The sequence below is a fragment of the Buceros rhinoceros genome, unplaced genomic scaffold (assembly GCF_000710305.1).
Source record: "Buceros rhinoceros silvestris isolate BGI_N320 unplaced genomic scaffold, ASM71030v1 scaffold16271, whole genome shotgun sequence".
Classification (NCBI taxonomy): domain Eukaryota; kingdom Metazoa; phylum Chordata; class Aves; order Bucerotiformes; family Bucerotidae; genus Buceros; species Buceros rhinoceros.
This window is the reverse complement of record NW_010392642.1, coordinates 5485-22746: the sequence shown is the minus strand read 5'-3', so window position 1 is coordinate 22746 and position 17262 is coordinate 5485. Positions and strand designations below refer to the sequence as shown.

Below are 17262 nucleotides of genomic sequence, written 5' to 3'. Positions count from 1 at the left end.
TAACACTTGTCACTAACCACCTGCTCACAGAAGGCACAGAGATACTTTTTTCTGAAGCCTCAAGCTTTGCTTTCTGAACTGTGCATTAGCATAGGGCAAAGGTCCTGCATCTGGTAATCAGGTACTGAACTCTTATATATCCTAGATTTATCTGAATGCTGTATTTTCATGAGACATTTCTCCTCTCATTACTGATATGTTTAGCTCTATTTACAGTCTTACTGCTCTGAACAGTTGACACTTCATCTGTTGGAAGGGTCCCTCCACAGGGAGTTTGCCCTTGCCAGAAAGAACTTCCCAATGCTAGAAGCTCAGTGGTCTCCAGGGTAATTTTCTCATCCTGGCCATGTTTCTTCTGGATATCATAAGCATTTGTTCAAAGTATAAACACACCAGGAGACCCAACAACTAGTTGTTTATAAAGCTTCTCTAAAAATGTGCTGCTCCACAAGCCTCTGTGTTTTTCAAATAAGACCATATTCTCCTATTGTGCTCCTTCTAAACTTCAGCCACAATACAGGAATTAACTTTGCATCTCAGTTTTATCAGAAACCAGTTCTCAAATTCTAAACCACAGTTTAGGAACATCTATGAAATGTAATAGGAAAAACCCACCCTTACAAGCCCAGAGGATATTCCTTTCCTCAGCAGATGCTAAAGTTGACAGAGAATACTGCAAACACATGTATTCAAATTTAACTAGCATATTTGTCTTTATGCCCTTGCTCCAAGCAGGCTAACACTACACAGTAGCCACAGCATTCAGAATATTTTATAAAATTTCTAGCTTTGTTACATTCCCGAAGTTTTCATGTTCTCAGCAACAGACAGAGTGGGTAAAAGGCTAGCAAGGAAAGAAGTGCTGCACGGAGCAAGGGCAGAAATATAAGTGCAGCTCATACTGCCCAGAACGCAGTTTTGTGCTGTGCGTGTACATGCACACTAGACAGATTAACGAGTGGTGCTTGATACAGTCTCATTCCATTCCACAACTTGACAGTATAGAAAAGACTCAACATGAGTGATTACTAACCATTTTAATACTTGGGGCCAAAAAAAGAAATTGAGATCAACTGGAAGTGTATGCATTTGTGACCATCCCAGTATTTTGGTCACAGTGCTTGACAGCCACTGCAAAGAAGGTTGTCACAATGATCAAACTATTCTACGTTTTGAACACAGCACTCTTCTGCCTTATAGAACTCCTCCATACGCTTGTGGAATAATCAGTGTTTAACCTCATTTTCATTACCTGAACACTCCTTCTGAACACATCTGTTAAGTATTGACATCTAACAGCATTGTCCTGACGAGTTCAGAGTGCATATATAACTCTGCATACAGTTCTTACCTCCTCTGGGGGTAGAGTAGCCAGCGGTTTTATGACAGCAGCTAGGGGAACTTGGGACTGCTTGGCCATATCTGAGGTGCAGGGAATATTGTAAGATGTGCATCTTATGTAGCGGGGGCTTGCGTTACCTGGGTAAAAAAGTCCCCAAATATTTCAGTAGAAGTTAAGTTTATATTCAAGACCAGAAACAAACATACCTTCAGTTCTGTTGTTGCCACAGAGAGTAAGAACTTGTCTAAACAATCAATTCATTTATATCTATGCAAAACTTGAATTCCAGACAAAATGCCTCTTTATCATTAACTGTGTACAATTAAAGCCCTTAACTCAAAACAAATGAACTGGGCTCCATATCAACTTAAATCTCTAAAAACACATTTCTGTTCCACTCTTTTTGCAGACTAAAATGTACTCTAGGCAGAAAACTCAAACATTTGTACTGCTTGATTTTGCAATTTTGGATGAAGAGTAAAGCACTTGATGGTAGAATTAATTCTGAAGTTTTAAGAGAGCTTTAAATCTTAAAAAAAACTGTGGGAATTTAATAGAGAAAGGATATTTCATCTTTTAAGACAATCAACCAATTGACATTTCATTTGATTTTTAAAAAAATACAGTTCTCAGAGCAATTCAAATTATATTGCTAGTAAATTTCAGTTCTTAACTGTTGTTGATACAGCTCTAAAGAAAAGGCTTCATTTGCTGCCTTCTGTATCCCTGCTAATGCTCGTCCCAGGTACCTGCCTTGGAAAACATGTTTTCCTTGCAAATTAGGAGAACCTAAACTGAGATCAAATCAACGCAGGACTTGAAACTAAGCTTCTATTGGTAAAACACATATCCCCAGCCACTAAAATAATGCCTCAGGCTTTTCCTTTAAAGTTATAGAAAGTTCTGTCACTATTTGGGGTTTGCTTCTTTAGGAAAAGAAAACCATTTTTACCTTGATCCTTGACCAAGAAATTTGTAGTAACAAGAGGTGGGACCTGCCCTCTCACTCCAGTGACAAATGGTTCTGACCCACGGTTACTTCTGTCATCTTCAATCACTTGAATCTATGATGGAAAAAAATACATTAATATTTGGAGGCTTAGTTTCAAAGTACTGCAAAATACAAAATTTGTATCTGTAAGACAGTGAAAAGGGGACCTGAGGCAAACATCACTATCTCTAAAAATAAGAAGTCTAAAGCAAGTAAGTTTTGTCAAGCAGTCACCTCTCAGTTTGATTTTGAATAGTACTTAATGGCTAACAACAAATTACTAATTGTGAACAGTAGTTTTCTCCAAGTATTTTGAGTAGTAGCATATTTTGTGTTTTAAGGCCCAATCTGAACTCATAAAAGCCAAACACAGATCAAGAAAGGAATTTTTAGTAGTATTCCCCTGTATACTGGTCCTAGCCACATTAAAATTAGAAGCTTCTGTAAGCCTCAGGCTAAAGTGTCATAGATAACCTGGCTTTTCCTTTCTGTTATGTACCCTCTGTTTTCATAGTTCGTGCGTATTTCTAACCACTGTAACTCTGACCTAATACAGACACTTGCAAGCTCAGGTGGAAGTTTTCACTACTCTGTAGTGCTCAAGATCCCCCATTCTGGGGATGTGGAAAGTGAAGAGACTATTGTCAATAAATCAAGCTTAAGCTTCAAAACCAGTAAAAATCTTAAATTTCTTAGTATTTAAAATTCTTCATTAATGCAAATATGCTTAAGATAATGGAAATGCATTAAACAGTTTTACTTGACTAAAATATCCACTGACCTTTGCATAAGAACAGAAATTGTAGTTATTCACAGTTTTAACTACATTTCCATTCTTGTGCCCGAATGAAAGCATTAAAGCTAACGATCATTCTTCTGATCTTACTTTGCCACCAAATACGCATGACTTTGCTTACAGTAAATTGTGAAATGAAGTTTGCATGGCAGATTCCAAGCTGCCAGCTGAAAGCCTCCCACAGCATCAAACAGTGACTACGCTAGGATAAATCTAGTTCCAGTTCAAAAGTCTACTGACTGACTGATGTTGGTGATCTCACCGCTGGTACCTATTACATCAACAACTTCAGCTAAATGAGGAAGAAGTGATACAAGGGCAACAAAGTCAAATGTGAGGGGGGCAGGTTTCCAATCCAAAAGGTAGCTGCTTTTTTCTTTCTTTAGGTAAGATTCCCTACGCATAAACATTAAATTTTCAAATTCAAAATTTAATGGTTATGTATGAGCACAGATAATGAGAGAATGTTTATAGCTCCCCATGACTCACATTAATTTACTAGTTTATTAGAAGTTTATATCAGGTATTAACATCAAAACAAAACAGGTCATGAGCAATTTTAGAACTTCAAAGCATTAGCATACATGGCACTGGTACATCAACAAGAATAGCAATTAAATTTTGCTCAAAACTGGTAGAAAACATGGCTACAAAGACTCATGCTGTGTGTGTGTTAACATGAGACACACATTGAGAATTATACTGATGGTTTACACTGAAAATGCCAGTTGGAATCTGATGAAGGAAATATTCTATAGGTCAAAGTGAAGGGGAGCCATTCTTCATGATCTGCTTCTGAAACAGTCCGCTTTCTATTGCCTCACCATTCATCACAGAAGAGAAGATTTTTAACAACCTCTTGTGGTGTAATGTTACTCATTTTGATAAGGCAAGCAGAAGACAGCAAGGAAAGGGTAAAGGATTAATGATGGAGGGTTAGTGAGGTGAGTTCAGGTTTCAGGCATGCAAGGATGGTCACCACCACACAGACTACAATTGACACATACAGAACACTTACTGGACTAGGAATTGCATCTGGGTCTATTCTGTGCCTGGGTTTCTGCTGGGGTGGCAGCTCATTAAGTTGCTTTTTTAAAAAAATATAAAAAGTAAGAGTGCCACAAAGAAAAAAAAAAGGAAAAGAGAAATAAACCAAAAAGTAACAGTGTTACTCCTCTCTACCCAAACCTGTAGCACTGGAATTAGATACATTTGGACATTGGTTCATGCAACAGGAAACACCAGCTTCTGCAGCATACACTGATCCCAAAACCAGTCTTGCCAGGATATGGTGCTTGGCCTCTGAACACGTTACTAACAGAGGTAGTGGCTCACGTGCTCATTTTGGTTAGAAACTGGGGATTTATGCTTTAAGAACATGCTAAAATGAAGGTAACTGACACAAGCCATTTGAGATCTCATTTAGTGGAAGAGAAGAGAAGCAGACAAGCTATTAAGAATTTCTATATTCTATGAGAAAAATATGGTCATAAACTTTATGGAAACCTTGTGCCTAAAATCCTAATCTTTTTTGAATAGCAGTAACTTCTAAACAGCACCAGTCCAGATCCAAGAGGTAACTCAAGACTACATTATTTTTATAGTTTTGAAGTAAACTGATTGTGAGCACTGTTCAGGGAAGATTCACTGTTACCAGATGGCTGCGGCCTTCTGAGACAGTAGAGAACAGCAGCAGCGGAAGGAGCAGCACAGTAGCCTACTGGCAGTAATACTGCCAGGCTTAATATTACTCATCATTGATAACCACTACACATAACTGCTCATCCTTTCTCAAAACCTCCATTCTGAAAGACAATCCCAATTTGAGAAGTTGTCCATATTTGACTAAAGTACTTTCACGACTTAATTACCCCAAAAAATGCTAACCAGTTTTTTTACAGATTATAGGAAAGGGGAATGGAAAAGCAGTACAATCATCTCCTATTAACCATACTTTAAATGAGGATCATACAGTTCACAGACTGTCATCTCAAAACCTGAAAATAGTTCACCTTAGAAAGTCATTACGCAAGAAACCAGAAATGGTGAAACAAGCTTAATCGAAGCCCTCAAGGATTCTCAAAACGCAACACAGTTCAGGAAAGGACCTAACACATTAAGAGCACTGATTTGCACATCAGATGCCTTTCTTTAGTCAAGAAAAATACTGCTTCTGGGTTTATTCATAACAAAAGATATACAAGAGAAAAGTAGGCAGGAAAACAGACTGATGTTCTTTGGAACAAGAAACTTCTTTTTAGCTTTGGTCTTTGTCAGTTCTGTATTATGTAAAGACAATATGGAAGAGTTCACACTGGTAAGAACAAAGTAAGCTTACAGGACTAGGAATGGAATCTGGATCCAAGCGTTTTGGTGGAGGTCCAGGTTGACTTCCATAATTTGGTGTTCCTGGATAGGCTCCTCCATAGTTTGGTTGGGGACCTCTCACCTGCCCAAAGGAACCTTACAAGAAAGAGACAGCAAAATCAAACCAGGCATTTCCTCATTAGGCACTTCCCACTTTTCCAGTCATTGACAAAGAACAAGAAAGTCACATGCTTTTCAGCGAATTAGGATTAAACATATTTATCAGTGTTTCAGCTTAGACGTGTACAGCTCTCTCCATGATCCAGTAAGCCAAGGCATACAGGCCTCCTTAAAACCAAACATAAGAAAACACAGGGTTTTAGACTGATATTAACTATTTTAAAAATAATATGATTACGATACAGATTACTGAAGGTATGCAAGACAATCTCTCGGGCAGTTCTGGCACGTCAGGAAGTACAGTAATAGGTTAATGTGTGATTATCTCTTGTTTTGTAACTACCTGAAGTTATTTCATATTGCTTTAGACAATTTCAGTCAGTTATGGAACAACAGTATTGTTTGCCCCATACAGTTCATAGCAATTTGGACAGATATTTTTACATAATTTACCTGGCCAGTTGTGCAAAGCTACATGGGGGACAGGATTCTCAATCTTGAAACTTGCACATGGTTACTTTATGCTAGCTATCCGTAAATGTTATTGGTTAAAAATCAGCCAAAAGCATTTATAATTCAAGTATTACTTCTAAGCACACACAAAATGTGAAAGGTTCTACAAGGGAAAAAATACACGGTTTTGTGAATTTACAAGAAGAAGCAACTGCTTTTCAACATATAACAACTCCTCTCATACATAGTGTATATGCATGCTGGCCACTAATTAAAAAAAAAGATAATAAGGCTTTTCAGGATTTCAAACCTCTACTTCTGAACAGATGAAGTTGCAGACATCAAATTAAAGATCATATTAAAATTTTGATCGCAAATTCTTGTCGTATTACAGCACTAACTACTAAACCACTTTTTGGCCATGTAAGCTAGGATTCCTTTAGTTACATCACTGATTAAAAGCTGTATGACGAATATCTTAGAATGATACATACTATTATTTACCTTGTATTTGCCCCTCAGGCATGAGCACAGGGAAACATAAGGGAAGCTTTGAAGTGCAGCCAGCAGCCCACAAGTAACATACCTGAAATCCAGCTCTCAGTTTGCAGCACACAGAAAATACAAGTAACTTACAATTCCTATACTAGGCACACTCACCATTCTGCTGCATTTGGTATCCTGGCTGAGGAGGATGAGTGGGAGGAGGTGGTCCATGGAGGCCACTCATGGGAGGCCCAGGGTGTGGCCCTGACATATTTGATGGAGGTGGAGGTGAGGATACATGATTAGGCTGGGACGTTGGTGGTCCAGCAACTGTCTGCCCAGGCAGTGGTGGGCCTGGCATGGTAGGTGGCCTTGGGGCACCTGTGGTAGGAGGGTAAGAGGAAGGTCCAATCCCTGTAGAAGAAGGAGGTGGGGCAAAGCCAGGGACTTGAGTGGGTAGGCGCTGAGTTGATACTGGTTGACCAGGAAATGGAGGCTGTGCCAAAGGAAGACCCTGAGACACACTAGTAGGAGGGGGTCCTTGGCTCGCAGTGTAAGGTGTGTAGAGACCAGGTCCTGTTGCACTAAAGCTTCCTGAGACTGGGGGAACCGATGTTGGGGGACCTGGTATGAAGAAAAGACATAACACCATTTTCTTCTATCATCAAGACAATTAAGACACAAGAAAACCAATTTGCTGTAGATTGTCTAAATAGGTCTACTGCTTTCTCATCTTCAGACGGACTTGCCAGTACTAATAAAGATAAGCCTTAAGTGAACACCCTTCCAAATTAGCCAGAGAGCTGAAACTCCCCTGAGGGATCCGAAACTTGACAGTTCCTTCATTGTCCTCTCAGAGTCTGAACTTCTTATCTTACACAATCAGAATACCTTTCTGGATTCAGGGCCAGAAAAATGGGGGCAAAGCCAGAAGCATGCAAAACAAGAACCACCGCAAGTCTGTCTACCGATATTTTGTATCTTTGTATCAAACTCCACACTAAGTTGGAGCCTGTGTTTCAAGAATAGTTTTGAGCTTCCTGGTTTTCATAGCATGGAACTAGCACCTTCTGTATTTACCACTGGATTGTTTCTGAGGATAGTTTTAGACAAATAAAATGCCAAAAGGCTAAAGAAACGTGCATCTCCTGCTCCTAATTTTCCTATAAAGTCTTTGCTAGAGTATGAGATGCTTGTCAAAAAGTACTTTAGCAAAACAATTAAAAATGCTAAAAATCAAAGTGCAGTCAGGACAGCTTAAACCTACTAAAGACAAATTTCTAGTCTTCAATTAAAAGGAAGTCCTGTAATCTACAGCAGAAGAACTGTAGATTTAATACAATAGAACAAAATATCTAAATTCAATTTATACTGTTTAAATAAGTTTCTTCTCATCTTCCAGCAAAACACTTTACAGAATCAGAGTAATTTCAGCCTTTTGTCATTTGCTGAGCCCATTTTTGGTTTGGTCTTTTTTTTTTTTTGACTGAGCTGCTGGACAACAGTGGCAAGGCATGTAGACTCTGCAAAAACTTATTTAGGGATAGACTGGTTTTGTGTTTAACAAATTCACGTAGCTGAGGAAAAATATTGTTACCCTCTTTTATTACTCATGTCCTGCAGCACTTCCGGTCTCCTACAAAAGCCTCAGTTCTCTTTTCACCAATGATGACCTTATTAATCACGGAAACTACTGTTTACTATGGTAGATGTCAACACCCAGAGAATTCCCATCATCATATGATAATGAATCATTGACAAGAGCAAATCTTTCATGATGTCACTAGCATAAGTGAAAAGCAACAGCATATTTCTGTAGCCAGGAAACCTCACCATAGCCCAGTCCAGCTGGGGGAGGAGCAGAAGCTGTAGTACTGCCAATTGTCATCCCTGCCATGTGATTGCTGAGCTGCTGTACGCTAGCTGGGGTGGGACCATATTGCTGGAACGTAGATGTCTGGCTGACAGGCGTGGGTGCTGAGCCTGGCAGAAATGGCTGAGAAGCAGGTGGCCTAAAGAAGGAAGATGAGAAACTTCAGTTGATTCCCTATTATACAAGCAGTTACAATTCTCTGTGCCTTTTAAAATTGTTCTACCATGTAAACACTATCTGGGTCTCAATTATTTACATGAAGCACTGTAACTCATTTTCAGAAAAATAATTACATATCCTGCATAGATCTGAATCCCTTTCATCAGAAAGATCTATTAGTTCTTAAAATACAAATCCTATGTTTATAGCATTTTTTTGTTAATTCCGTTTTATTTATCGCAACAAATCAGAAAAGCTGCAACGGTCTAGAGGGTGAGCATCCGTAAGGCCTGCACAGCTACCTAAGAATGCTCTGTTGCTCAGAGGATTTGGACTCTCCAGCTGACAGTGCTGAGCTCAACCAGAAAGAAACAAAAACCAACCACCTTCCCCCCAAACCAGTAACTGGAATGAAGCAGTGAGGACTGTTGCCACTTTCACCACTGAAGTAACGGCATTATGTTCCTGGAGAAGATGCTCAAGAGCTTTACATGAAGATAACTCAGGGATCCAAAACAGTCAGAAGGACCCAGAACCAATACTAAGGAATTACTCAGTAATGACAGACAGCAACATGCTCCAGACAGAGATCAATTCGCACTGCCAAGGAATCAAACACTATGTCTCTGCGGATGCAATTGTTTTAAAACTAGACAGATTATAGGAATCAGAAAACCCATTATAGGAAATGACTACTACAAAGAAAGTCTTTCTAGGAGAAGTGGTTTTGACCATCCACTGACATCTGCTCGTATCCTTCAAGAAGTTTTTCATCTTCAGAGATTCATATTGTGGAACAAATACCTCTATGGCAAAATGGTCTAAACCAGTAAGGAAGCAATAAAGACAGACAGTGTTTACCACAAGCAAAACAAAGTATTTAGCTTGTTTTAGATCCTGCCTAGCTAGGTATAGAGCTAGCACAGGTCTACCAAAGCAGGCCTTTGTTATGATTTGCTCTTCTTATATGTACCTCTGCATCGGCGCTGCTGAGGTTGGAATCCCATTCTGCACATCTTGTCCAAAGTGACTGTATGCCAGGTGGCCAGAAGGAAGAGATGCTCCAGAGGCTGGAGGGGGAGCTCCAGATGTTGGAGGGGCTCTTAATGAACCTACAGGCATAAGCAAAATAAATAAGTAGTCACAAATTATTCACAAAAACAAGGGCTTGAATCAACTACCAGAGGAAACCCAGGAAATGGAAAAAAAAATGCAAAACCAGTTTAGTGGTTGCCAAATTGATGTATCAATACTCCATGAGCAACAAATAATATAAACAATTCTATTATAAGTAGCAAAACTGAAAGCACTCATATTTTTAGCCAGTGTCACTAGTCACCATTCTACACACAGACCAAGCAGAAAATACATATTGTGGAGTTCCTTCCAAAGACTATTTCAACTTTTGATAAAGAAAAAAGCATTAGCTTGCCAGTAAGGTATTAAATTCCTCCTCCCCCATGTCCAATAGTTTTTATCCAGACCAAGGAGAGTATCCACATGTAACCTAGTGTTCATTAGAGGTCAGTTTTCCCTACTTGAAAGGTAAGCAGGTTCTGAGAGTAGATTCAGTTTCCAAAACTTACATCTGACTAACTGCTTTTAAATATAAAATAATGGGGGCCACCACTGACAATTCTTCCCAACCTCTCAAGGTTGGAAGCTAACATAAATTTTTTCTCATCTCTCAGACTGAGCTGGTCTAATCACAGCCCAAACATATTTGCCTCAGAAACAAGTCCACTTGCCACGGACTGTATCCACAACACCGGATACAATACCAGCAGACCAACTGCAGTGTCTACTTCCAAAAAAAGAATATAAACTTCTATTTTAATAATATTATGTTAAAAATGCTGATAATTAGAACAACCATATACCATGCCTGCTAACCACATGGGAACATATTTCTTCTATGCTGTATGGTTAAATACAGACAACTAAACAGAGGAAACTGCCCCACAAGAGCAGGGCAGCCCATACACACCCTGTGTCTTTGACAGTGACCGGCATGGCAAGTTTAAAAGGATTCCGAAACCTTCTTGCGAGGAACCATTATGAAACAGGAAATAAGAGAAGCCATTTCTCAATTCTACAGTATAATTTATACTGCAAAGCATGAAGTTTCAATTCATAAATTTTTATCTTATCTGCTACTTATTCTTAGTAAGCCTGTGGATGTAAATTCAAGGAAGGAATTAACTAGACCTTGTATGAATAACCAGTAACTTTTCAGGGTTTTTTTTCTTCATTACCAAACCTCCTCCTGTTCTTCATTTTAAGACTTAGGACTTAATTATTTCCAGACACATTTATTATTTTTATATATCTTCATCTCATTAAATCTCATATTTTCTAAACTATCGTTACAGCACCTTTGTTTTACTGCTGCTCTGGCAAAGTATTTCCTGATCTCTAGTTATTTGTACTTTGCGTGGTATTTCTATTTGACTGTCTTTTGTGATACCTTTTCAGTTAATTTGACATATTCTCATCTATTTTGGAATGTCTTTCCTTTGATAGTACAAGATTGTTATCTTCTGTCTTTCAAAGCATATTTAATCCCATTCCTGGAGAGATCCTACACTTTTTTTTTACATGAACTTTTCCACCCCCTCAAATTTAACAGGTACACAATTTGACAAACACATTTTTACTTCAGAAAAAGCTTCTGAAGTGTTCTTTCTCTAGTTCTTGTCACAAATGTACTTCTGCAGCCCTTACCACAGACTGCTCAAACAGCCTCTGAAAAAAACCTCACTTGAACAGGTAAGAATATCTAGTGGTTTATTAGCTTAAGATTCAGTAGTGTTGAGGAATCCTGAAGTTCCCCTTCACACATTTGAGATATTGTTCTTGCTCATCACAGGCCTCAAAATGGAGGTAGTCAACAGCAAAATGAGAAATACCTGTGATTTGACTCAAAGCCTCAAGACTATACAGTCTCGGATCAGTTTTGACACCCTACTCTACTGAACAAACCGACACCACTGCAAAGAGCTCTTCCAAACTAACGCTAGTTGGAAAGAAGGAAAAATACAACGTGATTTCTTGCAGTGTTTCCAATTCTTACATCTTGTTTGCTACCTTTACAAACGTGTTTTCTTCAAGCCACAGCTTTTGGAATCATAATTATTCCTAATACATACTTGGTATGTATGCTACAGCCAAGGAAGCTAAAAACTTACTTTCTTCCCTTAAATGAAAGCACAAGTTACAAAAATCTCATGTCTTCCAGTAACAACCTCCTAGCACTTGGGGAAATTTTCCATTTCTTCATTGCAATGTTAAAACTTCAAATCTCACGTTCTAGTTCTCTCTCAAGTGGGAGACAGCATTCTTTTAAACTAAGGATTCTGTCAGACAGAACCTGAATGGGCCAGTTCAGGTTTTGAAATCAGCCTTCAGAAAACATTAGTCACAAGTTGGGTTTCATCTATAGATCTGCAGGCATCAGGGATTTCTACTAGAATTATTTCTTCATACCCTATTTATGTTTCAGGTGCATTGCTTACAAATAGATTGGAAAGTGTCCTGCCCACCCCTGTGTGAATAATCAGGTACCCACAACTTTGAGATAAATAACCATATTAAATAGGAACTTGGCACAGAACTGGCACAGCACAAACACTCCCACAGAAAGGACACCATTTACCTATGAAATTAGGTGCAAGAGAAGAAGTGTCAGAGGTGAGAGATACAGGAGAGCCCTTTGAAGGGAACCCCAAGGAAGGAAAGTAACCTGGAAAGACAGAATACACCAGTAAATCAAGCTTGAGAGAAAGCACCAAAAGACAGTGTTTCCAATGCTGAGGACAGTCTGCAGTGCAGGAAACGTCATATACACAAAGTCCATGTCACATTTTCCATATTATTCCTTAAGCTTTGCTCCCTCTCACTGTTCTACCATGCATAACATGTATCATCAACATAGTTCATACATTAAGGTTAATACAAGTGTTAATAGTATCATGGACTGAGTCTATGTAAAACAATCCAACAGCAGCCTAGTTGTTACTGGTATTCAGGTAATCGTGTTTGCACTTTCTACTGCACAATCTCATCAGAAGGAAACTGGTAGACTAGCTGAAAGACTGGTGCAAAATTGTCCTGGATCTTCCAGCATTCTCATAGCAAGAGGCAACTATTTTCAGGTAGCAGCACAGTCAGTGCTCTTCTGGTCCCAAGCAAGACTAGCAACACTGGCACAGGGCTTCCATGTTTCCATTAGTTAGAGCTAGGGTTTGTTACATAAATCAGATGTGACTCCCTGACTGAGGATGGCACCTTCTCCCAAAGCTTTCTCCACTGAGTCCTCCATCCTCCTTGTTATTTTCAAAATAAACCCCTAAGACAACTTCTTTGAGAACGCAGAATAATACTAGCAGTTTTCCTTTTACTCCTCAGTGTTCACTAAACTCCCGTCATTCTATTGCCTCTGAAACTCACTCTCCTCTGTATTACTGCAGCTACAACAAGTCTTGCTACAAGGACCTGCAATAAACATAACGTGTTGGAGATGGGGGTAGAAAGGATAACTGTCACTATTTACACTATCGTACATCTACTCTCTTTGATTATGCTTTCATAATCAAAGGAATTTCATCTTTCAGCTTGATGGAATATTATCAGGTCAACTTCTTGCTGTTGTGCTACTGCTTCCTTCTAAAGATATGAATTGGATTTACAGTAACAGTCCAAAATGCACTACTTGGCAACTGAGATTTCCTTAATACAGTCTACTAAGTCTTGGATGGTCTCAGAAGAAAAGAAATCTCCACAAGCCATGGGTAGTCTTTGCCAGATACATCAATAGAGTATTCAAGATACTACATATGAGTAGTGGAATAAATTTTGTTGTCCAAATGAGACCACCTTATTGTCCTCAGTGTTACACTACCTTTCAATCATTACTGCTACAAACAAAATCTGCATTTTTAATCTGCACAAGTTATGCGTGTTATCAAGCTTTCTAGTATGTCCTTACTGAGCTGTCATGAACCACATTTCTGTTGTTCCAAAATTAAAAAAAGGTAAACCAGAAATAATTTGGAAGGAAAAAGTTAATTCCCTTAAAAAAAATGCGATTCAGACTTGTAAAGTCTGACAGTTCTAATGGAAGATGCTCATCAGTTTCTTCTCACAAACATCCTAAACATTCTTCTCACTGCTAACTGCCAAAATCTATTTTCTGTTAATAGCTGCACCAATGAAACTCTTCCAACAAATCTGTAGTAATCTTCACCTTTCTCAAATTTCTTTCCCTCCCTCACTGAAGCAAGTCCAATTTCTCCCCATTCCTTCCATGGGACAGGAAACACTACTTAAGTCAATGGCTACATTGTGCAGCCAGAGCGAGCACTCAATGGCTGAGTGCTGACGCTGTCTTCCCAGGAAGCAGGGTTTCTTTCCTCCGTTCGGTGCTGATTTTCATTACTTTTATAGGAATTTAAACCGTCTGTGAAATTAGTTCAAAACTCACAGATTAAAAGTGCTGTCAGAAGAGATTTATTGAGGGGAGAGGAGGAAGAGGATTAAGGAAAGAAAAGAAAGATGGAACAACTGAATAATCCATTCTTTAGCATACCACCCTAACTCTTCTTCTACTCCACTACTCTGCTAACTCCAGACGAAAAACCCAACAGGGTAACTACTTGGCTCCCAAATTTCAGTCTTCCACCTCTGTAAGTTTCAAGACAATTATATGCACTTTGATTGTTCTATTCTTATCACTGAGTTTAAAATTCAAGAAGCTGCAAAAAGTTCAAGATATACTTGGAGGGCAGAACAATACAGAGACCATTAGAATGATTAGCGTATTCCTAATTTCCTAAGAATATCAATCTGAAATCAAACAAACATTTCAGAGCTGAAGTTCATATTGTGCTTATCTCAGCAGAACTGTATTCATTCATATGATTTTGAAAGGCAGAAATACTTCTGCTCAAAGTGCTAGTATTTTCTCCTCTATGTTTCAGAAGGTCACTATTTTTTTTTTTTAAGGTCACTATTAATCTCCCAAAGCAATTAAAGTACTTGGAAACAAAGACTCCCGAAGCTGTTTAATAGTTTTAAGTTAGCCTTTCTTTTGAAAACAGGAAAAAAGTTGAACTACTTCTTTTTTTTTTTTAAACAAACAAAACGAACAAGTGATATGATCCTGCAGAACCAGGAAAAGTCTGGAACACATCTGCTTGTCTCATGTCCACAAACATTCTATTGATTTTAAAGGCGTTAGAGAAAATAGCTCCAAATAGTTTTCTGCCTAGAGTTATATGTCTTAATCTTTCAGGATAAAGTGTAGATCTTCCTACATAAAAGCAAAAGGCAGTCTCAATTATAAATTTGTCACTGTTTCTAACCACTGACCCTCAACACCACCCCATCAGAAAGACCGTACTAGTCAGGTGCTCCAGTGCCAAGGGGGCAGGGACATACAGGAAAAAAAAGCAGCCTGTGCTTCTCAAAATGTTAATTTTATGAGCTATTGAAAGAAGAGTAAGTCCTACTAAAATGGACAAATGACAGAACAATAACCTCAGAATGTATAAGAACATTCTTTTTAACATCAATAAAAGCTACATACAGAAGAAAAGATAATTGCTAGCACAAAATAAAGACTAACAAGAAGCATACAGAAAAAATTCCATGCACACAACAATTCACAAGTTATCAATCATCACGTTTTGACTGAGAAGTACCTTGTGGAGGGACTGGCTGCTGATATCCTGGCATCGGACCATTATAAGCTCCATATTGCGATTGAGGAACCCCTGGCAATGGCTGTCCTCCGTAGGCAGGCTGCTGGTATCCCTGATATCCAGGCTGAGGTTGCCCGTAAGGAGGCCCTGTGTGAGCTTGCTGGTTTACACTCATTGTATTCACATCCCCAAACTAATCTCACCTGCAAAAACGGGGGGAAAAACGGCTTTTAGCAGACATAAAACCAAACAGGCCAACTTCCCTGCTGTCTTCACAAAAACGAGGACTCCTGAGATACTAGGGAAAGTAAAACTTAAATGGTAATTTGCACTTACACAGCCATTGCTTCAAGTAAGATAAATGCTTTACAAGAGCTAGCTAGAAAACAGCATTTTTAGAAACTTCTTACTAATCAACTTATTCACTGCTTCATCCTGGTTAGACATGTAATCATCTTAGAAAAAAATACCACAATTTGCTGTTCCACAGCAGATGATTATCAAGCTTCCCAAGACACCTTACAAACTACTTTCACCTCACAGAACATCAGACCAACAGAAAACATATTTCATAACACAGATGAGAGATTCCTTAACACAGCACTTCAATAACACTGAATGAGTTCAGTTTTCATCTCTATGTTAGTCTATTTGATCATGTTTCCTTGCTACAAGCAATACGTATTTCACCATGTTTGATAGAATCTAGAACAGGACCAACATAAGGAGGTTCGGCTTTTTTTAAAAAAAAAAATAGATGATTTAAAGTCCTTGTTATATACCTAAATTTCAGAAAACTAAGATTTCCAAAATAAGTATATTCAACCAAGAAAAATGTTCAAAATGGAAAAGCATCATTGGTAAAGGTGTCACTAAAGGAGTTATGCAAAAGTGTAAGACCTGAAACAGAATGTCAGAGACAGGAGAGATGTTTCTTAGCAAAATGATGCAAGAAATCTTGCTTAACAGATTCCCAATTCCTCTAACTAACTGTATAAAGAGATTAACTAACTTTTTAAACAAAGAAAACCAGAAACAACATTGGGAGACCCCAAACCAAGCAGGCACTTCTTACGATACCACAGCACCAAGGAGGCAGATAAGCCACAGAGCCCTTGAGCTGTGGAGAGCGAAGGAGATGACTACTTCTGGGCAGGAGATTCCCTTGTGGTCTGTTTCTCAAGGACATTTTACATCCCCTATACTCCTTCACACACTCCGTATGGCATGTTACCCGCTTCAGCTAAGATCATCTACACTAACTGTAAAAGAAATGCGTGTTTAGAGCAATTTAATTTTTTTTTACTAAAAAACTCCAACTTACATAAAAATGCTAAATTATGTTAAAACAAATAATTAATGTTGCCCTCATATTTTGCCTCAAACCCAGTGATGAACTCGTACATTAAAGATACACAGTAAATCTTAACACAGAGGAGACATACAGTTGCAACAGTCACCAGCCAGTCAAGGTGACTCCGAACAAGGAATCTACAGCTTAACTCAAGTGGGTAACAAACACTTGAGCTGTTTTGCCTCTACATTGATTGGTGGATGCCAACCAATGCTAAAATTGGTTCTTCACATTACCAGAAAAATAGGATGTCAAAGAATTACTTCAGCAACTGACACCACAGTTGTACGGCTCTGTAAGAACCATCCACATAGAAACTGTTTCAGATCCATATTTAAAATAAAGCGAAAACACATATATCACAGTGATACAACTACTTACAGAAGAAAGCTAACATAATACATACACATGACATTCAGCTTCCTGTAGTGAGTATACATGACAAATACCAATACTAAGAATGCTAACGTTTACTCTGAAATTAGATATTAAGCTTTATAGGAAAGGAAATAAATGAAATTTTGTATTTTTACTCTTCAAGCTGGATAAAGGTGATGATGGGGGTTTATTTGATATACGTTATTTTTCTAAACATTTAAATGTAATTTGCTCTTGAAAGT

General features: G+C 38.5%; 1 protein-coding gene across 1 annotated transcript; it reads right to left on the bottom strand.

Annotated features, from left to right (window-relative positions):
- Positions 1-1351: 1351 nt before the first annotated feature.
- Positions 1352-15495, bottom strand: LOC104500851 (protein transport protein Sec24C-like; the record flags this gene model as incomplete). The annotated part of the gene is made up of 8 exons (XM_010144573.1): positions 15289-15495; positions 12243-12329; positions 9561-9699; positions 8389-8567; positions 6730-7179; positions 5468-5592; positions 2295-2406; positions 1352-1479 (listed from the first exon to the last, which is right to left on the bottom strand). Coding segments are annotated over exons 1-8 (1395 nt in total), but the record flags the coding sequence as incomplete, so codon positions are not given.
- Positions 15496-17262: the final 1767 nt, after the last annotated feature.